Genomic DNA, 27686 nt, shown 5'->3' with positions numbered 1-27686 from the left:
CAGGGAAGAAACCTCTGTGGGAGTCTGCATGGAGGACAATCAGGCGCTCCCCTTTACCGGGGGGATCTTGCGCTGTGGCTCTCTGGTATCTGGGTGAGACCATTGGTAAGCCGCTGTGTGGCAGGCGTTAACCCAGGTTTCTGCCAAATAGACAGGCTCATAGCCTTCTTCTCGTTTCTTTTTAATAGTGCGCAAATGATTGATACGCAAACGAATGATATCTGGTCGTTCACACATTGCTAGTGTCGACCCTTTCGTCTTTTTTGTACTGATATCCAAATTTGGAAAGGAGTTTACAAATGGTCCATTTGGAAATATCTAAGTCATGCACTGTAAAGAGAATTTGTTTTAGTTTTCGTGGTGAAATAAATTCATTTTCTCGTGTTAACGGCGAATCACGTCCCTGACAACGTTCTTATCAATGGTACCTTAAATTAACTTCCAGACTATATCTTCAGGAGCGTACACGCTCAGGTCGTTTATAATTAGGCCTAGTGCCACTGTTTGAATAAGGCAGATAAGGTATTCATTCGAGCATTGATGTCGTTCACCATACTTACTTCCTGCCATCTTCTAATCTTGAGTATGTTTTCATTCGTATCATTTTCCCAGGTATTTTGCCCCGTGTGTCAAATGGAATCTGTTTCCTTTGATAATCTGGACTGGCTATTCTCTTACATTAACAATTTCCTTTACAAATACTTTATGTTAACTAATGTACATGAATACGGCTTTCTAATGTCAAATGAAACGTTTTTCAACGTAGCCCAATCCCTCTGTCCTATATTATCCCGCTGTTACACATGAATGTGCATGTGTTGTCACTGAAAGGTCACCAGCCACAACTGGACAACGGAATCTTCCCAAGGATGATCGTCTTTCAGATGGAATGCATGAACTGGTTGAGTGACTTCGGACAGAGCAAGAAAGGATTAAATATCCCTGAAGACTATATAGTACCAATACACTTCTGTGATGTGATTCGAATTGTGATTGATACTTTTGAGTAATTACTATTATGTATGACTATTACTATATTGTTATAACTTTTGCAGGGCCATGGCTTCATGACTTTGACCAAATAGCTACATGAATGCATATTCATCTGAATAAACCGATCACAACCCCACAGAGAGGTATCTCACTACTTCAGAACATCGACATACAATCTAAATCATCAACGTCAAACACGGTTCATGTTTCTTTCTGTGTCTGTTTTTCTGCATGCGTCGACAATGCATATGATGTAGAATGTTATTGCTTACCCTTTTAACTCATAATGTGTATACCCTGTTTTTTCGCTTTGATATTATATTTTATATTTTAGATTAATAACTTAGGGTCAGTATGAGCAAAACGGTTACAGCGAGATCACACACCCTACATTTAGCACCTAGTTCTGTTTTATCATGCCATTGTCAACTGTGGAATTCGACATGAATTATGAAAAAGGAAGTGAAATATAGGTAACACTGCATCAATATTCACAAAGGATATGGTATTGTGGACAACTTACAACTCATCATAGAGTAGACGCTCCCCCAAAACCTGATCCTCTTGAAAAACCACCCTCAAAAACCTTTCTTAATCATCTAGCACAGGACAAGTATATGACAAAATTTAGCTCCAAGTATTAAAATAAACACCAAACACCAAAAAGAGAAAGAGTTTTGTTTGAGATATCGGTATTGAATAGGTAGGAATGATTATGTCTCTGAAAATTAGAGACTAAGACACATCAATCTCTTTATAGCCCTCTGAGTAGGAGTTTATATAGAATTAGTGGTGTAACGATACGGCGATACAGTATTGTATCCCGATGCACAGCCCACGATACGATGCATCGATTTTGAAAGCATGTATCGCGATACATACGATATTTTCATAACACAGTTTTACCTACCGTATTTTCTTGAGTATAGTGCGCACTTTTTTTCCAAAAGCACAGCTGTGTAGAATGGGTTGCGCATTATACACGAATTAATGAGTTTTGATGTTTTTCCCCCATGGAAAGACATTACCGTGAGCACGTAACACCGGAAATACCATGTCAACAAATCCATACTGAAGTTCGCAAATTATTCATGTAATTACACTGTCTGGCTATAAAAAAAAAGTGTTCTTTGAATATCTGGACTCATGTTTGTAACTTATTTCATTAATTTTATTCAAAATTCCTTTTAATATTGTTTTAATTAATTTCGGCGAAATCGTGTATGAAGCGATCGGAAGATCGCACAACTCACCGTTATTAACAGCAACCACGGTCAGATTACCGCTATTGACGCCTTGAAAGGAATTTTAGTTGACAGAGAATGGATACATATATCATAAATGCCATACTTTGATTCGTTAAAAGTCAGATTTGTTTTTGTTTGACGATTCTATGTCAACACGTAATTCTCGCGATCACGCGATCACGTGCACGGGAGCCTTGACGGTGACTGGTCAGACTGGTTCCATGTAAAAAATAAACCCGACAATAGCGATCAGCTGCTTCGCTTAGGGTTATTATTATTTTAAATATGTTTAGTAAAAGCTGCATCGAAATTAACAATATACTGGAATATATTATTCCTGATTAAAAAAATAGTTTCAGATACAACTTTTGCCGATCCTTACATTAAAATACTGTAAAGTTATATCATTGGGTGTGTCTTGACCGAATCACCGGTAGATTCCAAGAAAACGTGTGTACATGTACAGATGATTGCTGTGTCCGGCTTAGTTTACGAGAAAATACACAAGGTATTCTTAATCCCTGGATATAAAACAATGCCCGGCTGAACAAAAAATACAATTTAAACGGTAAATCAACATGTCTGGTGATTTTTTATCTCAATATGTTGTAATTTTTTCTGCGCATAATATTCAAATTTCTTTTTTTTCCAAAATATTGAACCCGCTAGAGGGGCGTGCGCATTATACTAAAAAAATACACGAAATAAATGGGCGGATACAGCTTTTTTGAAAAGGGGGGGTGCACAATTAAGATCTATTTATTGTCTTTGGTGGTAATTTATACAGAAATAAAGATTTTTTTCGAAATAAAAAAAAAGGGGGGGGGGGGGGGGGATGCGCCCATGAAATACGTTTAACAGTTTCAAAGCAAGTTTGTTGTTTCAGTAAAACATACTGTATTGCTGACAATTTGCTATAACAGTAAATAAACACCTTATTATATCTTCTTTAACTGTACTTGTCACATCTTTTAGATAGCAGAAGGACATCGACTTGGCTTAGCTTGTACCAGTAAACACTGTATCGTGATACGGGAGGGTCGCGATACGATACGTATCGCGATACAGGGGTCGCGATACGTATCGTATCGCGACCCTCCCGTATCGTTACACCTCTATATAGAATACAAACTATATAATAATCTTCACACAGACAAAACAGTGGTGTTACTACATAACCTAGGCATCACAACATGAACTAAGATTTAACATCATCAGATGAAAATACTGAAATAAATATACAGAACGCACAGCAAAAAAAGTGTAGGTTTCCATCTTCTGGAATCCTTCCGGATACCTTCCCATTTTGGATCCGGCCCGGATACCTTCCGGAAACCTTCCAGATACCTTCAGCAACCTTCAAATTTCTTGGTATTTTCAAGATATTTTGTTATGCACCCCCCAAATTTTGACATTTTTTGGGAAGGTTTCCGGAAGGTATCCGGGCCGGATCTAAAATGGGAAGGTATCCGGAAGGTTTCCGGAAGACGGAAACCTACAATTCTTTTGCTGTGATGTGTGTCTAGTATCGGACATTTCTGGGATGGGTGAAATTTTCAATGAACAGTTAACAGAATAAGTAAGCAGCAGTACACGATAGGAAGAAAAGGTAATATCTTACTTGTTCCGAGAGTTCCTACCCAAAATTCATAGCCCCCATGCTCCTTTAGACACTGACAACGTCCATCTTTAGAAAAGAAGAAGCCGCATCTGCTGACGTTTTTGCAGCAAATCGTAGCACATGTCAACCTGTTGGTAACGTTAAAGCTAATGTCATCTGTCAGCTCCACATTACTGCTTACTTTCCTCAGAGCATTTTGGTCAACAGTGGCATAATCGGAAAAAATAAAACAAAGGCCACAGATATAAGTGCCAGTGATCATTTCCTCTGGTGGTCTACCGTCTAAAGGTTCATCTGAAACATTTGTGTTATCACTACATACAGAAATGATATTTAACAAATCAAATATTTAATGGAAGGTTAAAGAAGGTATAGATTATCTTGTTTAAGGTAAGCCTTGACAACATGGTCACAATTATTGATTCTACAGAAAATGCAAACTAGATAGTATGTATTTAAGAAACATAAACGGTATGTAAAGGATGAATATAATGTCATAAAGGACTAAATTAATAATTACAAATGTTGTAACCTAGCCACATCTCAACCAGCACGCTGCAACCTATTCGTGTTGCTACCAACACACTGTAAACTATTCCCGTCTCTATCACCACATTGAAACCAAATCCCGTCTCTACCAGCACATCGTATCACAACTGTAAGATGAGCAGAATAAATAAGATTGACAGATAAAAATGGTCCACAAAGGTTATCGCATCCTACGCACGAGTGTTGTGGTATTCGGTGCGGCCCGTTCAAAGAATAATCTTTCTTGCATGGGATGTTTCTTGTAAACTCTCGTTTGTTCTAATACTTGATATTAACATTTATATTTCATGATCCCCTGCTTTGTTAAAGAGTATAATAATGTTGATACCAAGTGTTTAGACCCCATGATCCCCTGCTTTGTTAAAGAGTATATTAATGTTGATACCACGTGTTTAGTCCCCATGATCCCCTGCTTTGTTAAAGAGTATATTAATGTTGATACCAAGTGTTTAGACCCCATGATCCCCTGCTTTGTTAAAGAGTATATTAATGTTGATGACAGGTGTTTAGACCCCATGATCCCATGCTTTGTTAAAAAAAGTATATTAATGTTGATACCAATTGTTTAGACCCCATGATCCCCTGCTTTGTTAAAGAGTATAATAATGTTGATACCAGGTGTTTAGACCCCATGATCCCCTGCTTTGTTAAAGAGTATATTAATGTTGATTCCAAGTGTTTAGACCCCACGATCCCCTGCTTTGTTAAAGAGTGTATTAAAGTTGATACTAAGTGTTTAGTCCCCATGATCCCCTGCTTTGTTAAAGGGTATATTAATGTTGATACAAAGTGTTTGGACCCTATGATCCCCTGCTTTGTTAAAGAGTATATTAATGTTGATACCAAGTGTTTAGTCCCCATGATCCCCTGCTTTGTTAAAGAGTATAATAATGTTGATACCAAGTGTTTAGACCCCATGATCCCCTGCTTTGTTAAAGAGTATATTAATGTTGATACCAAGTGTTTAGACCCCATGATCCCCTGCTTTGTTAAAGAGTATATTAATGTTGATACCAAGTGTTTAGACCCCATGATCCCCTGTTTTGTTAAAGAGTATATTAATGTTGATACCAAGTGTTTAAACCCCATGATCCCCTGCTTTGTTAAAGGGTATATTAATGTTGATACCAAGTGTTTAGACCCCATGATCCCCTGCTTTGTTAAAAAGTATATTAATGTTGATACCAAGTGCTCAGACCCCATGATCCCCTGCTTTGTTAAAGAGTATATTAATGTTGATACCAAGTGTTTAGACCCCATGATCCCCTGCTTTGTTAAAGGGTATATTAATGTTGATACCAAGTGTTTAGACCCCATGATCCCCTGCTTTGTTAAAGAGTATATTAATGTTGATACCAAGTGTTTAGACCCCATGATCCCCTGCTTTGTTAAAGAGTATATTAATGTTGATACCAAGTGTTTAGACCCTATGATCCCCTGCTTTGTTAAAGAGTATATTAATGTTGATACCAAGTGTTTAAACCCCATGATCCCCTGCTTTGTTAAAGAGTATATTAATGTTGATACCAAGTGTTTAGACCCCATGATCCCCAGCGAGGTGGCCTAGCTTTCGTTACTGGTGGCCTATGTCCTGTGTTTTAAAACTGTATATATATAATATTGTTATGTTCAAATATGTTTCATGAATTGTTTCTAAATAAAGTATACTCAAATATGTTTTACAACTTGTTACAACAAAACTTTGCATAAATGACGAAATTGTAAATATATTAACTTGGTCTCGTCGCTATATGGTTGAGATAATGCTGATGCGACGTTAAATTTTAACTCACTTATCACCCAAGTGTTTAGAACAAAAGTTAAATATTGACGACCAGGTAATATTTCTCAAAAACTTACTGTTGACATGTAGATGACATTCTATATATACCGAGTGGAGTTTCTATATATGAAACTCTTCACCAACAAATCAATACAAAATATATATCACAAACGATAGAAAGAGACGGTTTGCTACCAAATCTCAGTATCTCAGCCAACTCGAATTTTGCTTAATAATTATTCAGCCTCTCAAATCATCAAATGAATAAAATCATTCCTAACTGTTACCTCGACTGTGTATGTTTTTCTTTTGTCATTTTACACATTTGATTATGTACAACTGTTGTTGGGTTTGTTTGATGAGAAATTAATGCATCTTTCATCTTGAAACTTGTACCGTATCTGCAATTGAGAAGCTGAGAACCTATTGTGATCTGGAATTTATGGATAGTTGTCAAAATAAATATTTAATTAGACCGTTTGTTTACTTTAAAATTAACTGAACATATCACAGGTATATCGTATGCAATCATCACTCACGCATTCGTCACGTGTGTTAATCAGGTACAACTTAAAAGTTACGTTTTTGGAATTTTGAATTGCCGTGATCCACAATCCGTGCAAAAAGTTATGAAAAAAAACCACGTCATGTTAATTGAAATATTAAATGTTAAAATATACTTACAGCTTCTGATTTCCTAATTATGTGATCAAAGAACTTGTTATGAGTGACATATCAAACCATGCCACCTATATGGCCAGTATGTTATCTTAGGAAGAAATCAGACATGGATTTGATGGTACATTTGCTGGACCTCGCAACATGTCTCTCTTTGTACGGATTTGTATGGAGCTTTGGACTACAGTACAAAAGAGGAGTTGATATGTATTCAGGTTTTAGAGTCAAGGTAAAAATTGACAGGACTGATTTATAGTTTTGGCAGATTTCTTTCTCAGTTAACATACTGGACTTATATGTGGAATTGTTTTATATGTCAGTGAGTGAGTGAGTTAAAATTTCACATCACATCGGCAGTATTTCAGCCATATCGTGACGAGAACATTAATAATACTTGAATTTCGACCAATCATCGACGGACAGTATAATAACTAGTTTAGAAGTAAAATTAGTTGCGCGAACAATTAAAAGCATAACCTGTCATTCAACCACAAATTATAAATATGGACTATAGATCACCAGCAACCAAAGTTAGGCCACAATACAACGGACCGTGGGGACCTACGATACTTCTGCTACCTACACGGTTCCCCAGCAGGATTTACACCATCGCTTCAGCTGCTGGTGATTGTGGTAAATTTTTATATGTCATGTATACCAAGTTCCAACAAATTATGTAGTGATGCTTACATATAATGATTATGTTATTTGAGGTCTTGTCAGTTGGAACAACTACAAACATTTCATGTAAATCAGTAACAGTAATGTTTGTGACAATGTGATCTATGATTGATCTGTATCATTGATGTGGTGTTCCGAATAATAGTTAATAATGAATGCAGAAATACAATCGGTTTCCTTACAGAACACAGAAGTCCTAAACACTGGCATTTTTTAAGCAATTGATAGACGTGGCAGGTATTTCCAACCCTTCGTATACAGCACAGTGATTGATACAAGAAATACCATTTGGAAAATATTAATGAAAATATTCAACAGATTGAGTGCAGTTTACCAATATCAATATTGAAACCTTTGAAAACATATTAAACATAATAATTACTGGCGCATTCTATTAAATGTTTTGGGTTGGTATAATTGTGAATTCGCACCCCTTTTCACCCCGTTTATGTTATATATGCACCTTACCCATGCTCGTGGGTTTCACCGAAGTGGTAAACGTCTGAGACCTGCATCACTTCGGGCTTTCCTCCCACATTAAGCTGACACGCCGTGATATAACTGGAATACTGTTAAAAGCGGCGTTAAACCCAACTCACTCACTCACTCTCTTACAGAGACTCAACTCAAGTTACGCAAAGGCTGATTCAGGATCTGAGGCAGAAATAGTCATCTTTGTATCAGACATGACAGTTCTCCCACAATGGCTATGAAATGGCTATACCTACATGTACACCAACTCCCTGCAGCTGGTGGAAAAAAGGGATATATCAAAACATTCAGAGTATGCTGCATGATACAATGGAACGATCATGTCTTTTGTGTCTCTTATTTGAGTGGATTCAGGCTGTGAGGTAACATGAGCGTGTGAGTGAGTATGGTTTTACGCCGCTTTTAGCAATGTTCCAGCAATATTACGTCGGGGGACACCAGAAAAGGGCTTCACTCATTGTACCCATGTTGGGAATCGAACCGGGTCTTCGGCGTGATGAGCAAACGCTTTAACCAGTAGGCTACCCGACCGCCCCTTAATGATATTGACATGAATGCAGTAGTATAATATACAGTTATTATTTCATGATAGTTTCCGTTGTGTGGAGTTTAGTGTCATTCACGGTTTAAAATCAATATTATTGAATTTGCATATGTTTGAAAGGTTGTAATAGAAACCAGAGAACCTTGTCAACCCTACTAGTGACCTCTACGTTCAAGTTGATCCCATAGCTTCTTTATCTAGATTGTATAGTTAACGAAAACCACAGCGGTGTTGCTTCAACGAAGAATGTTCTATTACGTATGCTACACCTTTGCCGAATAAACCATATGAAACCGACACCTGGAACTAGTCATTACTGGTATGTTTTTAATGTATGTTCTGGTTGTCTCAGAGAATAAAACTTTGGCACCAGTGGCGTTGTTTTCGGCGACGTATTCGGAGGTAAAACAGGTAAATCGGGTAAATCGGGTAAATCGGATTAATCGGGAAAAACGTCTAAATCAGGTAAATCGGGTATATCAGGTAAATCGGGTAAATCGGATTAATCAGGTACATCAGGTAAATCGGGTGAAACAGGTAAATCGGGTAAATCAGGTTAATGAGGTAAATGTTTAAATGTAAAGGCAACTTGCACTGTCCTTCGTCATCACTGGCACATCCAAAGCAGAGTGTACCTTAGCACCATCAGACGTCCTCTGAATGCAGCGGGATTAAGAACCAGAGGACTAATATTTGTTTATTTGTTTGTTTGTTGTTTAACGCCGCACTCAGCAATATTCCAACTGTATGACGACGGTCTGTAAGTAATCGAACCTGGACCAGACAATACAGTGATTGGCAACATGAGCATCGATCCACGCAATTAGGATCAATGACATGCATCAACCAAGTCAGCGAGCCTGACCATCTGATCCCGTCAGTCGCCTCTTAGGACAAAGCATAGACGCCTTTTACGGCAAGCATGGGTTGCTGAAGACCTATCCTACCCCGTGTCCTCACGGGCCAGAGGACCAATAGGACGTTCTCTTCTCTCACCTCAACAAATGTGGGGCCGTTTGGCCTGGTGTCTGGAGGGGAATGGGAACATCTTATCATCAGCTTATCATCCAGGAAACAGTGGCATGTGGTGGTGGTTTATTGGGGGTTTGGGGTTGTTGCTCTTTTAATTATAAACTTGATTTAGTCACAAGCTGTGACTAACCATCTCAAGAAAAATAAACGCCATTGAGACTTTGCCTTGGCCTTCTCCACGCCCAAACCTGAATCCAGTCGAGCATCTATGGGATCAGATGGGACGTAATGAGGATTGATTTAGTTATACTTTGTCCAATCGACTGCATTAATTGCCAAAAGTTTGTTCATGGTACCAATTCAGGCTAAAACATTGTTGTCTGTCATCGATGTGGATGTCGAAGCTATGAAGACTATACTTTTGAAGCTCTGACAAAATGTTTTAATTGCACGGAATCACACATGGCACCTTGTGTTTAAAACTGAGTCAGCTGTGCAACGGATGAAATCAGAACAGAATATTCGATACGTTGATGCACGAAAGATAGCTGCTGGTACTTCTTCTGCAGGACCAACATTTAATCCTTGCATCAGCCAGATTGTACATGGGTCAAATACGACAGTCCGGCATATCTTTCTCTTTCAAACGAACAGTGCATCCTCTGTTTCCATGCAAGCATCGTCTACAAATGTCCAAGTACAAAAACAACCTACCGATCTTCAATCGACTGGCGTTTTAACTTCCAAAATTGCTTTTACACTCTATTCATTATATATCGCACCGTCACCAACGCTTCACGTTAAATATCTTGATAAACTTAAAAGCCCTTCTTACTCGTTGGCAATGGTCATAATTCTTCATGGGGTTCTACTTGCTGTAATGAAAAGGTAAAATGCTTGAGGACTTTCTCCTTAAACAGAATCTTTGCTTATTAAATGAAGGTAGTAAAATATGTACTTATAAATTACACCCAGCCACTGGTACATACCCAGCTATGGACTAATCTGCATCAGATTCATCTCTTTTTAAAGTCTTTCCATTGTCTATTTATAATAACAAGTCCCTCAAAGGATGTACCCATATGTGAATGGATGTTTACAAACGCTTGATAATAGTTGTGTTGTGCTAAACATGATACTTCTATTCTTGATTTGGATTAGATTAAAACTTTTACTGATACATTGATTGCTATTGCCACTGAAACTATTTAGATAAATATCCCTCCCGGGATAATTTGAAGAATGTCAATAGTACTCGAGCTACACCTTGTGCATGTATGAAACTGAATAGACGCAAGATCAGGAAACATTTTATTCCAAAAAAATAAACATACTCCATTTGACAAAGTGTGGAATATAATTAGAATTATTACTTGCCCGTGACGAGATCACCCGTTTAATCAACATACATCTTTATTACACATTGTGTAATACCAAAACGTGTGCTTGTGTACTCTCGGAACACGTTTCACGAACAAATATTGAAAGCTCTCAACATCCCTTGGCTTATTCAACGACATTGCGTGTGGAGTTGATAGATCACTGAGAGGAGCTTATGCACACTCGATGACCCCGGCAACCTTCTTGCTAGGCTGACGTCACATGGCATTGTTTCGCCGATGGATCTTGCATCAAAATTCCACAAATTACGTCATCGGGTATTGTGACGTTATTGAAAACTTTGAGGTGCAAGGCCCGTTCCACAAGGCGATCGTATTGTAGCGCAACGACAGTCGTTGGTCTAAGTTAAAGTATGTGAGATGCGAAAGTCTTAGCCCTACGATAATTTTGTGAATTCTAAAGGTAGACCCATTGTATGGTATGAAATTCATACGTTTCAACTTTTGACGTGTTTGAAGTATTATTCTGTTAAACTCAATTGGACTATGTCGTGGATCATGTAGGTGTCAGCCTATTCATACTCAACAGTAAAATTCAAAAAACGTTATAAATTGCAAGTAATAAATAAAATACTAAACTCGCTCCCGTGTAAAACCAATTTTATGAAACTCGTGAAAAGTTGTGGTATCTGACTCGCTTTCGCTCGTCAGATACCACAACTATTCACTCGTTTCATAAAATTGGTATAACACGGGAGCTCGTTAAGTATTCTATATATATCAAAGGTAAAGGATCTGCTAATTATGACTCTACGTCCCCAAAGTATCACAATCTACAAGAACAAAACATCTTCAATGCTGTAGCCATCCGGGGGGCAGGGAGGGCAGTTGCCCCCCAAGATTTTTTTTATAGAAAACAGTTTTATTTGAATCAAGTTGGGGACAAGTGATACTTGTACAAATATTTGCCCTCCCCTGTCCAAAAAAGTTAACTACGGCCTTGATCTTAATTCTAAATCTGAAATGTCAGAAGTTTATAACGAACCATTTTCCTTCAGCGACAGGAGGCCCATGATGCAGCTTCTGTTGTTGAATTGTTTGTGTTTGAATACGTTTCAAGAGTCATGAACTTACAGACTTATCACGAAATCATCTTTGTATCGACTTACAACAAAGGGAACTAATGATATAGATGTAGCTGCCCTTGAGGTGTACATTCATAATATCGTGGTTTTGCATCTGAACGCAACATCTAATCACAATGAAATTTCCCATCGCATCCAAACAGCACCCGATAGACATGTGTGTACATGTGTGTGAGCGTGTGTGTGTGTACGTGTGAGCGTGTTTGTGTTCGTGTGTAAGTGTGAGCGTGTGTACGTGTGTGTGTACGTGTGTGCGTGTTCGTGTATGTGTAGGTGTGAGCGTGTATGTGTACGCGTGAGCGTGTGTGAGCGTGTGTCTGTACGTGTGAGCGTGTGTACGTGTGAGCGTGTATGTGTACGTGTGAGCGTGTGTGTGTACGTGTGAGCGTGTGTACGTGTGAACGTTTGTGTACGTGTGAGCGTGTGTGTGTACGTGTGAGCGTGATTGTGTACGTGTGAGCGTGATTGTGTACATGTGAGCGTGTTTGTGTACGTGTGAGCGTGATTGTGTACCTGTGAGCGTGTTTGTGTACGTGTGAACGTTTGTGTACGTGTGAGCGTGTGTACGTGTGAGCGTGTATGTGTACCTGTGAGCGTGTGTGTGTACGTGTGAGCGTGTGTACGTGTGAACGTTTGTGTACGTGTGAGCGTGTGTACGTGTGAGCGTGTGTGTGTACCTGTGAGCGTGATTGTGTACGTGTGAGCGTGATTGTGTACCTGTGAGCGTGTTTGTGTACGTGTGAGCGTGATTGTGTACCTGTGAGCGTGTTTGTGTACGTGTGAGCGTGTGTGTGTACCTGTGAGCGTGTTTGTGTACGTGTGAGCGTGTTTGTGTACGTGTGAGCGTGTTTGTGTACGTGTGAGCGTGTGTGTGTACGTGTGAGCGTGATTGTGTACCTGTGAGCGTGTTTGTGTACGTGTGAGCGTGATTGTGTACCTGTGAGCGTGTTTGTGTACGTGTGAGCGTGTTTGTGTACCTGTGAGCGTGTTTGTGTACGTGTGAGCGTGTTTGTGTACCTGTGAGCGTGTTTGTGTACGTGTGAGCGTGTGTGTGTACCTGTGAGCGTGTTTGTGTACGTGTGAGCGTGATTGTGTACCTGTGAGCGTGTTTGTGTACGTGTGAGCGTGTGTGTGTACCTGTGAGCGTGTTTGTGTACGTGTGAGCGTGTTTGTGTACCTGTGAGCGTGTTTGTGTACCTGTGAGCGTGATTGTGTACCTGTGAGCGTGATTGTGTACCTGTGAGCGTGTTTGTGTACGTGTGAGCGTGATTGTGTACCTGTGAGCGTGATTGTGTACCTGTGAGCGTGTGTGTGTACGTGTGAGCTTGCGTGTGTACGTGTGAGCCTGATTATGTACGTGTATGTGTGTGTGTGTGCTTGTGTATGTACGTGTGAGCGTGTGTCTACCTGTGAGTGTGTGTTCGTTTGAGCATGTGTGTGTGTACGCGTGTGACAAACTGTCATGTAAATGTGATAGTTTGTTTCACAAGTGAACGTGTTTTATGCATAACCCAGCATTTCGTACCACAAATACAAAAAAAAGATGTAACCAGAGAAAGCGGCTGTAAAATCATGAACTCCGTCAGGGGAAGTAATTCTTCCTGGCGTTGCATGGAAATCCGGTTGTGCCAGTATTGCGTCTCACAGGTCGGTATACTTCACACAAGATACCTGCATGCTCAAAACTCTTGATAGACCCGTATTCCTGTCACCGACGACCGTGAATCAAGTATCATGATGTGGACATGGACGATATGAAGAGCCCTGTGTGGTGGCTGAAGCAGCTGACGTCCATATAGACACAGACATGCAGCCACGGCTGCCAGCTTGCCTGTCGTAGTCAGGTAAATATGTCCTCTTAGCCTTAGAGACGAGGGAAACGGGATATTTTGTGTCTGTGTCGTGCAGTTGCAGACACGTTACAAGGGCGGATCTAACATAGGTGTGTGTGTGTGGGGGGGGGGGGGGGGTGCGTGTTTGATTGTTTGAACTTATTATGTGTTGTCTAGGTAAGCGTGTGTGGGTATGGAGGGGGTTGTTGTATACGTCTTATGAATTCCGCAACCCGGAAGTAGTGGTTTGATCATTGTGTGGAGCAAGACGAGACATTATATTGTTGTTTTTATTGTTGATCCGTGAAGCCAGCAGTAATTTCTGTAAGGTGTTACTGTACACAACAGTTACATTAATCTTCAAACAAACCATATTATATACATCTCGTGTCCTGCAGAGCGTATGTGTGTTTCATTGAAAATACATTTCATTTTAAATTTAGTCGCAAAGTACTTACGACTCATATAAGTTTGTAAAAAAAAAATTATTTTTTTTAAATTTTTTTTTTATTCCACCTTTTTTTTTCGTACAGCATCTCATACATAGTAATGTTCATACAGCGATTCTTAAAGCAACAACAGAATCATACATCATGGGGGCATATGAACTCGGATAATTCAGTAAAGTTTGTAAATTTCATATTTGAACAATAGAGCTGAATTATTCCTTTCCGTCCGATCTGCTTATTCCGCTGACGGACGGAGTAACAAGAGTGCCCTTGTGTGTAGACTGTGACTAGCGGTGCTAAGGGAGGTAACTCTGATAACGCATATTGCTGTTAAAACTCGCTGCAGATCCAATCGTTTTCGAAACATGTATGTCTATAGCCGCATTTAATTAAGTGCATGATGAGTGCTCTATCTTTAATTCATTTGTCCATAGGAAATGAAAGGGTAATAGTAGTGTTGTATGGGCACTGTGTCCTAAAACACCCACGTTTGTTGACTGTTGCGTTCACAAAATACCCAGTTATCACCCTGATATGCGCAGCCACGTGTTCTGTCAACCCTAATGACGCTGTACACGGGGACCTTCTGTCTAGGAATACCATTTTTTAATTTATATAGGTAAGATCTGTCTGTTTATAAATATATAAATGTATAAACCACAAGTTGTTGATTGATTGATTGAGTGATTGATTGAGTGAGTGAGTGAGTGAGTGAGCGAGAGAGTATGGTTTTACGCCGCTTTTGGCAATATTCCAGGAATATCACGGCGGGGGACACCAGAAATGGGCTTCACACATTGTACCCATGTCGGGAATCGAACCCGGGTCTTCGAGCAAACGCTTTAACAACTAGGCTACCCGACCGCCCCAAACAAGTTGTTGATTAACATGAACAAGGTAACATGTAACTGAAATATGACTTACCCCGGAATGCTCAAGCTGTCCGTGATACAATGACAACGTCGTCATGAAAAAAAACCTGAAGTTATACCTTATTCCGAACTGTTTTTGACATTGATTTATATAATATAAACAGGTATACAGCTGCCAAAACTAAATGAAGCGGGCTTTAAATATTCAGATACCAATATTCACAATCTATTTCCTCAACTCTGCCACATGACAGAGCAGGACTTCACAACTGAGAGTTCCAAGGCGTCCGTTTCCCACGTTACAGACTCGCTCTCAACTCTAAAGCGTTATGGTCATTCGTCTTTGTCTAAAACTAAGCAAACGAGAAACGATAACGTTTTGAATAATGAGTGAGTGAGTTGGGATTAACGCCGTTTTAACAGTATTCCAGTTATATCACGGCGTGTCAGCTTAGAGTGGGAGGAAAGCCCGAAGTGATGCAGGTCTCGGACGTTTACCACTTCGGTGAAACCCACGAGCAGGGGTATGGTGCTGACAAACCTAGAAACATAATCGGGGCGAGCCGGGATTCGAACCCACAATCATAGGTTTCTGGCGTGCCCAAGGGACGCAACTCTGCACAGCGAATCGCGGCGCCTTAGACGACTGGGCCCCCCGTTTTGAATAATGAAAGACATGTGTACACAAATAGTGAGTGTCAAGTGGTGACTGGCTCCAGACGCTGCACCAGGTTGTGCCTGTATCTGCATGTGTGTCTATTATATTGGTATTTGTTGATTGTTTGCGTTCTTCCTTAATTTATATCACCACGTTATACGAATCATGTGTGATCATTGTTGCCATTGGAGGAAACGAGATTGGTCAGAAAGGTTGGTTGGTTGCTTTGTTGTTTAACGCCGCACTCAGCAATATTCCAGCTATATGACGGCGGTCTGTAAATAATCGAGTCTGGACCAGACAATCCAGTGATTAATATCATGAGCATCGATCCACGCAATTGGGACCGATGACACGTATCAACCAAGTCAGCGAGCCTCACCACCCGATCCCGTTAGTCGCCTTTTACGACAATCATAGTCGCCGGCAAGCATGGGTTTGCTGAAGACCTATTCTACCCCGGAATCTTCACGGGTCTGGTCAGAAAGGGGTATATTTGGTACCATCACACCTCGTGCATACACTGACCTCGTTCGAATATCTTGTATGGTAGAAGATTTCTTAACATTCACTGGCCACCTGGTACACACCATGTCCTGGTTCGAATCCCTTGTTTGCTAAAAGAAGTATTAATCACAGAATTAGGAACACACACTGAGCACATTATTCATCTTAAATGATATCATATGTATTTATTTGACAGCTGAAAGTAAAGCACTACAGTTCTAGAGAAGTAAGGAGGCTGGGCGATGGCCGTACAAGGTGGTGCTGGTGAGAGACTGCTGAAAATGCAACCTTTGTTTTTCTCAAACATGTCATGTTCTTATTAAGTTAAGAATTTTTTTTTCAAAATCATGAAACATATTTTTCGTCCTAGTTACATATGCTGAATTTTGGAACCATTTGTTCATCGGGGTGAATTTCTTGTATGTAAAACCAGTACATGTACGGTGAACGAATGAAATGTTTTAGGCATCTCGGTTTAACTCGGGAGAACAGAACCACAGGCATACCGGTATCGTTATGCTTGTTGGTTGGTTGGTTTGTAGTTTAGCGCCGCACTCAGCAATATTCCAGCTATATGACGGCGGTCTGTAAATAATCGAGTCTGGACCAGACAATCCAGTGATTGATATCATAAGCATCGATCCACGCAATTGGGATCGATGACATGCATCAACCAAGTCAGCGAGCCTGACGACCCGATCCGTTAGTCGCCTTTTACGACAAGCATATTAACCTTTCACGGCAAGCATGGGTTGCTGAAGACCTATTCTACCCCGGATCTTCACGGGTCGGTATCCATATTGAGCTGATGAGTATAATCAGGGCGAATCTTGGATTCGATAAAAGATCAGTACACCGTGTCTTGTTTTACAAGATGTTAATTTATCACCTTCCAGATATGATCCCGTCAGTCTATGCGACATGTATTCTGCCCTGAACTCACATTGAACAATAAAGAGCATAGCATTTCTAAATGCCAATAACGTTCCCATGCAATTTTCCTTTTATCAATTCAGCAACGACTATTGTTGTCAGGGGACAACTTCTCATCCTCTTGAAGTGAGTGAGTGAATATGGTTTTACGCCGCTTTTAGCAATATTCCAGCAATATCACGGCGTTGGACACCAGAAATGGGCTTCACACATTGTACCCATGTCGGGAATCGAACCCGGGTTTTCGGCCTGACGAGCGACCACTTCAACCACTAGGCTACCTGACCGCCCCTCATCCTCTTTAAGGGCATATACATACGAGTGAGTGAGTTAAGATTTAAATTCACACATAACTACATATACTTCCTAAGAAAATATGTACATAAATGTCACATGATTTTCTTTTTCAGACAGACGTTTTGTCAACATCTGTGGTAAGGCAACGCTTTTAATTTTTTCCCAAAGGTTATACAAATACACAGGCGATGTCATGATTCTACGTTTTGCCTCATGTCTGTTACTTATTCCATCGGCATTGTCCCATAGGCATTGTCCCATAGGCATTGTCCCATAGGCGTTGTTCCATAGGCATTGTCCCATAGGCATTGTTCCATAGGCATTGTCCCATAGGCATTGTTCCATAGGCATTGTCCCATAGGCATTGTCCCATAGGCATTGTCCCATAGTAATATTGTAGTTGTAACTCCCCAGTATTTAACTGTTATATACAGTCAAGCCCCGTTAATCCGACATGGTTGGTTGCATATGATTATGTCGGATTAACGAGTTTGTCGGATAAACGAAATTAAGTAGTAGCAACGTTCGTGATCGACAATCGGACAACTACACGATAGATAATGATACAAACATATAATAAAAATGAAATATTCATATGTGTTTTTTAATCATGCAACCTCTAAAGCTCAACACAAAACTCTGTGACTTTTTAAAAATGCTTTAAAAAACATAATCTGGAATGTTTGGAAGTCCTAAGTTTGAAACTGGTACTGCAAAGCTTAAGACACCGGCTGTGTACTCGCGGGCAGATGATGTATGCTGATCACTGTGTCGGATTAACGAGGCTGATAAATGACTGATTTCGGTAATTTGGTGCAAATTTGGTGTGTTGGAGTGCGAGACTCTCGGATTAACGGGTCTTAATAGCACTGATTTAATCGGTTACAATCATAAGTGCCGGATAAAGCCGATTGTCGGATTACGGAGTGTCAGATTATTGAGACTTGACTGTATTGCAAATAAATGTAGATCTGGGTGATCGGTTCATTGCTTTGTCAGCCTTCGACCTCGTTGAATACATGAGGTAGGAAAATAGATAGTTTGTAACCGCCATGAATTCCTGTGAAGGAAGAGGATGAAGTTGACATATCTGTAGCCGTATCTGCCATAAGGATTATAACGCTGCTCCTGTTTCATTCCAGAGTCAAGCAAAGCATTAATCAGCCATGACCATACAGAATATGTCTCCACCTTCTTTGAGAGATCGGCACTGAAACTGCTTAAACAACATGGTATTATCTTCATCAAAGGGAGATCTGGTTCTGGTAAGTCAAGACTAGGCAAGAGACTCCTATCAGCGTTAGCCAAGCAGGAAGGAAGAACACCGCTTGTATTAACATCAGCTGAAGAATGGAAGCTAATACCACAAAGAAGAGGGCAGGGAAAATGCAAATACATTGCAATGATAGATAACATCTTTGGTTCAAGCAGCTTTGTTGAATCGACTGCAGATGAATGGTCACGGTTATTTAGTATAATGTGGCCATCCGTAGAAGCTGGTCATATTTACCTGATCATAACATCCAGACCAGAGATCAGTGCACAGTGTGAGCGACAACTACAGAATTACCATTTGATGAAGAATGCCACACATATGACGATTGATGACGGGAAGTATTCTCTCCGACCAAATGAAAAAAAGAAGATGCTGAAGATCATTTGTCAAAACAGAACCAATTTCTCGATGAAAGATATGGAACAGATTGCAAGTTCAGGCTCAAGTATTGGTTTTCCTCAGTGTTGTAAGTATTTTGCTGGCAGTAAGCAGGCACAGAGTAAAGGCGTGAAGTTCTTCCTGAAGCCAACTGATTACATCATGGAGGAGGTAGACAGGTTACAGGAAAGTGATGGACTAGGGTATCTTGTTCTGCTGCTGGTGTTGCTGAAACGAGGATGTCTAGAAAAATGTGAACTACTCACTAGGCAGGGTACACAGGAATTCCAAGAAACCTTGCAGATTGTGAAGGATATCTGTCCAAATTTAGTTTCATATCCTAGTCTGGCCAATATCAGACACAAGGCAGAATCTCTTTGTGGTATCTATTTAGATCACAGTGAAAATGGATTTGTGTTTCAGCATCAATCCATTTTTGATTCCGTTTTCGTCAGTCTATCCAAAACATATCCAGACATTTGTATCAAAACAGGTTCTGTGCAAATGCTCGTTGAGCTTGTCAAAACAAAACAAAATGAATGTGATAAAGATTTGGCGTTGCATCTTACAGAGGAGAATTATGGAATGCTAGCTGATCGAGTCACAGACATACTACTGACACCTGAAACCTCACGACAAATCGTTGACCACCCATCTCTTAAAGATGAAGTATTCATTCAAAATTTGCTTCATAAGTGGACACTTGAAAGCAAAATGAACAGAATTTTGCAACAGAAATTGAACAATAAAGTACAGATCTGTTGTAATGTATTCTCGCATGGAATTGAACAAATGGAAATATTTAAGGTTGAATATCTTCTATCTTTTATTGTACTGAAACATTTGAATGTTTTAACAACACACATATTTTCACAGCGGCTTGACCTCTATGAAAAGGACGTTTTACAGGAGTGTTTGCCTTGTGCAATCTTTGTTGGCGACAGTGTTCTCGTCAAGACTCTCCTTGATTTTGGGTTGAAGCCAAATGCATCTTGCTTCAGAGCTCTCTGTATGTCAAGGCTTATGGACAGGGATATTTCTGATATCGTGTGTAAATGTGTCTTGATGTCAAAAGCAGACCCAGTATCCACTGAATCAGAGTTAGAAGAAAGGTTCTCATGGAATTCAATACCCAATCTTGACAACTTTTTCAAAGTGGCTGTTTTATATGGAAATGTTTTTGTTGTGGAGTTTGTTGTTAAACGGTTAAGGGATCACGTGAGAAGCCAGGCAGTATTCAGACACTGTTTGGCGCAATTATTCAAAGAACTGAGTGCTGGCTACAGATCACCTGAGTATCAGCCATACAACATGAGACACATGAGCGAGATAATTACCATTCTTCTTGACACTGGGTGTCATGTTGACTTTGGTCATCTGACATTGTTAGCGGCAACCCATTTGGATACTACAGCCATCAAGCTCATTCAGGCTCATGGGGTGAACGTGATGAACATACGTTCCCAAAAGATTGACCCGTTTAGTAGGGAGGAGTATTATCCGACTGCTCTACAGCAAGCAGCAGCATATGGTGTAGAATTGTGTTTGCAGGAGTTGCTGGAGCTTGTTGAAAACAGTCAGGAGGAGATACATCATATGAGCACGTCCTTACTTTTTACAGCTGCTAAGCATGGTAATACAGGGTGTGTTCGACTGCTGCTTGACAGAGGAGTTCCAGTGGGTGTCCAAGATGAAGATGGAAATACGCCACTGCACCTGGCCGCCAAACATAATCAAGTCGAGTGTGTGAAGATGTTGATTGGAAAGCATGCACCTGTAGATATTACAAACGTCCGTGGGTGTATTCCGATGTTATGGTTGGAAAGTCTGTGCAGTCCAAACATGGACATAGTAAACGCGTTAGTGAAGGCAGGCAGTGATATCAAAGGTGTAGATGAAGACAACAAGACAATCCTCTACAGAGCAGCTGAAGGTGGTGACCTTGCAACAGTGAAGTTTCTGCTTAGGAATGGAGCTGATGTCAATGTAGATGTTGATGACATTGTATCTAACTTTTCTGCAAGCATGGATGAATATCAGATCTGCAAACGTGCCATTCTTGTTGCTTGTAGGAATGCTGATATTGACGTATTAAAATTTCTGCACGAGTCGGGTGCTTCAATTGACGTGACAGATGTCACCGGAGAGACAGTGCTTCACAAGGCTGCAAGATCACCGATTGACACTATTGAGAAAATGCAATATATTCTGGACCTCAGAGAGGACTTTTTGCAAAAAGAAGACAACTGTGGAAGAACAGCTGCATTTCCAGCAGTAATCTCATCTCTGGAGACTGGAGATGAGGAGCTGCTGTCTTTCCTGCTAGAAAGAGGGCTTAGTGTAAATCAGATAGACAAAGATGGACATAAATACAACCTTCTGTTTTTTCTTTTGCATAATATATTTGTTGTCTCAATTCATGCCAGAACTTTAGATGACATAACTAAAATGCTACTGGGTAAAGGTCTTGACCCAAATGATCAAGATTCAAATGGCCAAACGGTACTGCACTGTGCAGCGGAAAAACAGATAGGACTATTGAACACACTATTGCAAGCAGGTGCTGATCCAACTATTAAGGACAATGATGGAAAGAGTGCCTTACACTACGTTGTAGAAGGAAGATGCAGTGACAATGTCAAATTGCTACTTGTAGCAGGAAGTGATCCATGTCTTCAAGATGCCCTGGGGAAAACAGCCCTGCACTATGCAACAGAAAGAGGAAGGATTGACAATATAAAGCTTTTGCTAGAAACACCCATTGATCTGCAGATTCAAGATCTAAGGGGCAAAACCGCCCTTCACTGTGCATCTGAGCTGACAACTGATGTTCTGAAACTGCTGTTAGATAAAGGTGCTGACCCTTGCATTCAAGATGGACTTGGAAAAGGTGCATTGTTATATGCAGTTGATAGCCGCAATTGTGCCAGTGTTAAGTTACTTCTGGAGAGAGGAGCTGATCCATGTTTAAGCGATAAATGGGGCGTAACTCCACTCCATCGTGCAGCATTGCACAACAACGGCGATTGTTTAAAACTTCTTTTGGCACAAAATGTAAATGAACATGTCCAGGATGAAAAGTGCAGGACGCCACTGCATTATGCAGCACAAAGTTCAAACAGTGATAACCTTAAGCTTTTCCTGGAGAAAGGCATCAATCCATGCTTAAGGGATTCGTCTGGCCAAACAGCTCTCCACTGTGCAGTTGAATGTGGAAATGCTGACAGCGTAAAGTTATTACTTGAGGCTGGGATCGATATCAATTTGAAAGATCATCAAGGCAAGACAGCACTTCATTATGCATCAGCAATTAATAATGCTGACATTGTTAAACTTCTTCAAAAGGAAGTAGCAGATACGAATGTAACAGATCACGGGGGCAAAACACCACCACATTACGCTGCAGGAAATAACAGCAATGAAAGTACTACGCTTCTCTTAGAGGTAGGTAGCAACCCATGTAAAAAGGATCTCCTAGGAAAAACACCTCTGCTTTATGCAGCTGAAAACAGAAATAGTGACAATACCGAGGTACTTTTGGAGCAAGATGCTGACCCCAGTGTGACAGATGCACACGGTAGGACAGCTCTCCACTTAGAAGCAGAGAAAGGCTGCAGTGGTAACTTAAAGCTATTGATGCTTAAATGGGTGGATCCATGTGTCAAGGATTAATTTGGCAAAACACCACTCCACTATGCAGAGTTCAGTATGACTGACGAGAGCATTAAGCTTCTTCTAGATAAGGATGCTTTTCCGGATTTACAAGATGATCATGGAAAAACAGCATTGTATTATGCAGCTGAGACAAAAAGTAGGGAACGTGTTCAACTTCTCTTAGAGAAAGGAAGTGACCAAAGCATACAAGATCGAGATGGAAAAACTGCCCTTCACTATTCAGCAGTGAATCAAAGCAGTGCGTGTATTGCTATGCTGATGGCCGAAGGTGCTGACCCATGCAAGCAAGACACACAGGGCAAAACTCCTCTACATTATTTGTCACAATTACCCAACAGTGAGTCTGTAAAGTTCCTCCAAGACGCAGAAGCTGTTTCATCAATAAAAGATGTACATGGCAAGACAGCTCTTCACTGTGCAGCAGAACATGAACAGGTGAAAAATGTTACATTACTCCTAAATCAAGGCACTGATCCAAATGTACGAGATCAGCAAGGAATGTCACCTCTCCACTATGCTGTGACAGGAAGGAACTGTGTTACTGCTAAGCTTCTCTTGGAACATGCCTCTGATTTGAATTTAAAAAGTTTCTGCGACAAGACGGCTCTCCACTATGCAGCACAAAGAGGAAGTACAGTCAATATTAAGCTGATATTAAACAGAGGTGCCAACCCTAATCAAAGAGATGGGCAAGGCAGGACGGTACTTCATTGTGCAGCCCTTGCAACTGAAGATCGGTGTACTGACTATGTTGAGACGCTCTTGCTATCAGGTGCTGATCCATCTGAACAGGACCGAGAGGGGAAAACAGCTCTTCATAATGCGGCCCACAGGGAAAATTGTAAATCTGTGAAGTAGATTTTGGAGAAATGTACAGTTCCAGGAATAGAGGACAAAGAGGGAAAGACTGCCCTTGATTATGCAAAACAGACTGGAAATACTGCAATTGTGAATCTTCTCACTGCCAAAGGATCTGTTCTATAAGACAATGATGGTCTTTTTGTGAATGTATCATCCCTAGATATTAACATAACGTTCAGCCAGCTGTCATTGTCTGGCTGATTAATATACCTTGTGTGCATAATTCTTTGAGACAAGAAGTCGATTGGGTATCCCATTTGTTTAACGAACAATCAGGATTATCTCCTGGCATGCATACATCGTGTGAGGCCTGTACAATAACAGAAATACTGCAAAAAATTGATTCACTCATAAACTTTCGAAAGGGTCATGAGTGACTTTTGTTTAACATTTTCTTCCGCCATTATGGCATAGTACACTAGACCGGGCTGGACAATCATATGATCAAGTAGCTCAAGCCCTGATTCATTTGTGTCCTCGATTCAGGAATGTAGTGCAAACTGATGCCTTTGATATACTGTGTTTTAAAGTAGCATACTCCGATACCTTGGAAAGATTGTGTTGTCAATTAGTACATGATGGTAACTTGGATACGCTGCGTCGTCAGTTAGTACACGATAGTACCTTGGATACAGCGTGATGTCATTTAGTACACGATGGTAACTTGGATACACTGTGGTTTCAATGAGTACACAGTGGTAACTTGGATACACTGTGGTTTCAATGAGTACACGATTGTACCTTGGATACACTGATGTGCCAGTAGTACACAGTGGTACCATGGATACACCGATGTGTCGATGAGTACACGATGGATAACACACGTTTAAGTGTAAGAAATGTAATGTTGGCCTGTATGCCTTTTTCACCAACTGATAGCGCTTCAAATAGTCTTTTGAAAATTTGCCTTTTGATACACTTTGCAATAACTTGCGATTTATGCTACTTTAAATTTGTTGCCACTTTCACAAATGCCGAAACGAATTGTCAACAGTTCAGGGACAAATCTGACAATACTAGTTAATAATTTTGATACATTTTCAGAAATGACTATATTGCGAGTCCATCTCCCTCATTCTGAATTATGTCTCCTCTATTTCTTTTTGAAACTATAATTAGTTCAGTGTTAATTCTTTCTTTCTTTTTAATTCCTTATTCTATTTCCAGCTAAGTCAGTTTAAGATTTTCTGATTTTTCTTCCACCAGCATTACCAAACCTGAATCATCCAAAGGTTCCTCGTCAACCACATAATTCCCAAAGTTTCTTCAGTTTCACTTTCACTCATTGAAGGATTAGCATCAAGGCCATAACACTTGCTAAACCTGACAATTCTAATGTCTCAGCACTGATACATTGGATACATTCTGGTGTCAGTTGGTAAGCACTGATACATTGGATACTCTGTGATATCAGTTATTACACAATGGCACCTTGGATACACTGATGCCAGTCATTATACGATGGTATTTCGAACACAATGAAGGATTAGCATCAAGGCCATAACACGTCCATAAACCTGACAATCCTAATGTCTCAACACTGATACATTGGATACTCTGTGATATCAGTTATTACACAATTGCACCTTGAATGCACCGATGCCAGTCATTATACGATGGTGTTTTGGACACAATGAAGGATTAGCATCAAGGCCATAACACGTCGCTTAAGCTGACAATTTTAATGTCTCAACACTGATACATTGGATACTCTGTGATATCAGTTATTACACAATGGCACCTTGGATACACTGATGCCAGTCATTATAGGATGGTATTTCGAACACAATGAAGGATTAGCATCAAGGCCATAACACGTCGCTAAAGCTGACAATTCTAATGTCTCAACACTGATACCTTGGATACTCTGTGATATCAATTATTACACAATGGCACCTTGGATACACTGATGCCAGTCATTATACGATGGTGTTTTGGACACAATGAAGGATTAGCATCAAGGCCATAACACGTCGCTAAAGCTGACAATTTTAATGTCTCAACACTGATACATTGGATACTCTTGTGATATCAGTTATTACACAATGGCACCTTGGATACACTGATGCCAGTCATTATACGATGGTATTTCGAACACAATGAAGGATTAGCATCAAGGCCATAACACGTCGCTAAAGCTGACAATTCTAATGTCTCAGCACTGATACGTTGGATACATTCTGGTGTCAGTTGGTGGGCACTGATACATTGGATACTCTGTGATATCAGTTATTACACAAAGGCACATTGGATACACTGATGCCAGTCATTATACGATGGTGTTTTGGACACAATGAAGGATTAGCATCAAGGCCATAACACGTCGCTTAAGCTGACAATTTTAATGTCTCAACACTGATACATTGGATACTCTGTGATATCAGTTATTACACAATGGCACCTTGGATACACTGATGCCAGTCATTATAGGATGGTATTTCGAACACAATGAAGGATTAGCATCAAGGCCATAACACGTCGCTAAAGCTGACAATTCTAATGTCTCAACACTGATACCTTGGATACTCTGTGATATCAATTATTACACAATGGCACCTTGGATACACTGATGCCAGTCATTATACGATGGTGTTTTGGACACAATGAAGGATTAGCATCAAGGCCATAACACGTCGCTAAAGCTGACAATTTTAATGTCTCAACACTGATACATTGGATACTCTTGTGATATCAGTTATTACACAATGGCACCTTGGATACACTGATGCCAGTCATTATACGATGGTATTTCGAACACAATGAAGGATTAGCATCAAGGCCATAACACGTCGCTAAAGCTGACAATTCTAATGTCTCAGCACTGATACGTTGGATACATTCTGGTGTCAGTTGGTGGGCACTGATACATTGGATACTCTGTGATATCAGTTATTACACAATGGCACCTTGGATACACTGATGCCAGTCATTATACGATGGTATTTCGAACACAATGAAGGATTAGCATCATGGCCATAACACGTCCATAAACCTGACAATCCTAATGTCTCAACACTGATACATTGGATACTCTGTGATATCAGTTATTACACAATGGCACCTTGGATACACTGATGCCAGTCATTATACGATGGTATTTCGAACACAATAAAGGATTAGCATCAAGGCCATAACACGTCGCTAAAGCTGACAATTCTAATGTCTCAGCACTGATACATTGGATACTCTGTGATATCAGTTATTACACAATGGCACCTTGGATACACTGATGCCAGTCATTATACGATGGTATTTCGAACACAATGAAGGATTAGCATCAAGGCCATAACACGTCCATAAACCTGACAATTCTAATGTCTCATCACTGATACATTGGATACATTCTGGTGTCAGTTGGTAAGCACTGATACATTGGATACTCTGTGATATCAGTTATTACACAATTGCACCTTGAATGCACTGTCAGTCATTATACGATGGTATTTCGAACACAATGAAGGATTAGCATCATGGCCATAACACGTCCATAAACCTGACAATCCTAATGTCTCAACACTGATACATTGGATACTCTGTGATATCAGTTATTACACAATGGCACCTTGGATACACTGATGCCAGTCATTATACGATGGTATTTCGAACACAATGAAGGATCAGCATCATGGCCATAACACGTCCATAAACCTGACAATCCTAATGTCTCAACACTGATACATTGGATACTCTGTGATATCAGTTATTACACAATGGCACATTGGATACACTGATGCCAGTCATTATACGATGGTGTTTTGGACACAATGAAGGATTAGCATCAAGGCCATAACACGTCCATAAACCTGACAATCCTAATGTCTCAACACTGATACATTGGATACATTCTGGTGTCAGTTGGTAAGCACTGATACATTGGATACTCTGTGATATCAGTTATTACAC

General features: G+C 40.2%; 2 protein-coding genes across 2 annotated transcripts in view; both read left to right on the top strand.

Moving 5' to 3' along the window:
• The first annotated feature begins 16559 nt into the window (after positions 1–16559).
• Positions 16560–27686, top strand: part of LOC124113553 (cell wall protein DAN4-like) — a 35273-nt gene continuing 24146 nt past the window's right edge. The window contains exons 1-3 of the mRNA XM_048401863.1: positions 16560–16627; positions 17707–17730; positions 18736–18858. Coding sequence (XP_048257820.1) covers positions 18823–18858 — 36 coding nt within the window. The 5' untranslated portion in view covers positions 16560–16627; positions 17707–17730; positions 18736–18822. The remainder of the gene's footprint in view (positions 16628–17706; positions 17731–18735; positions 18859–27686) is intronic.
• On the top strand, positions 22811–25966 carry LOC124127195 (serine/threonine-protein phosphatase 6 regulatory ankyrin repeat subunit C-like). The gene has a single exon (XM_048402083.1). The coding sequence runs from the start codon at positions 22956–22958 to the stop codon at positions 23778–23780; it is 825 nt and encodes a 274-aa protein (XP_048258040.1). The 5' UTR covers positions 22811–22955; the 3' UTR covers positions 23781–25966.

The sequence above is a fragment of the Haliotis rufescens genome, unplaced genomic scaffold (assembly GCF_023055435.1).
Source record: "Haliotis rufescens isolate VD_foot unplaced genomic scaffold, xgHalRufe1.0.p SCAF_24, whole genome shotgun sequence".
Taxonomy (NCBI): Eukaryota; Metazoa; Mollusca; class Gastropoda; order Lepetellida; family Haliotidae; genus Haliotis; species Haliotis rufescens.
Note: the sequence above shows the minus strand (reverse complement) of the source record. Positions and strands in the feature narration are given on the sequence as shown.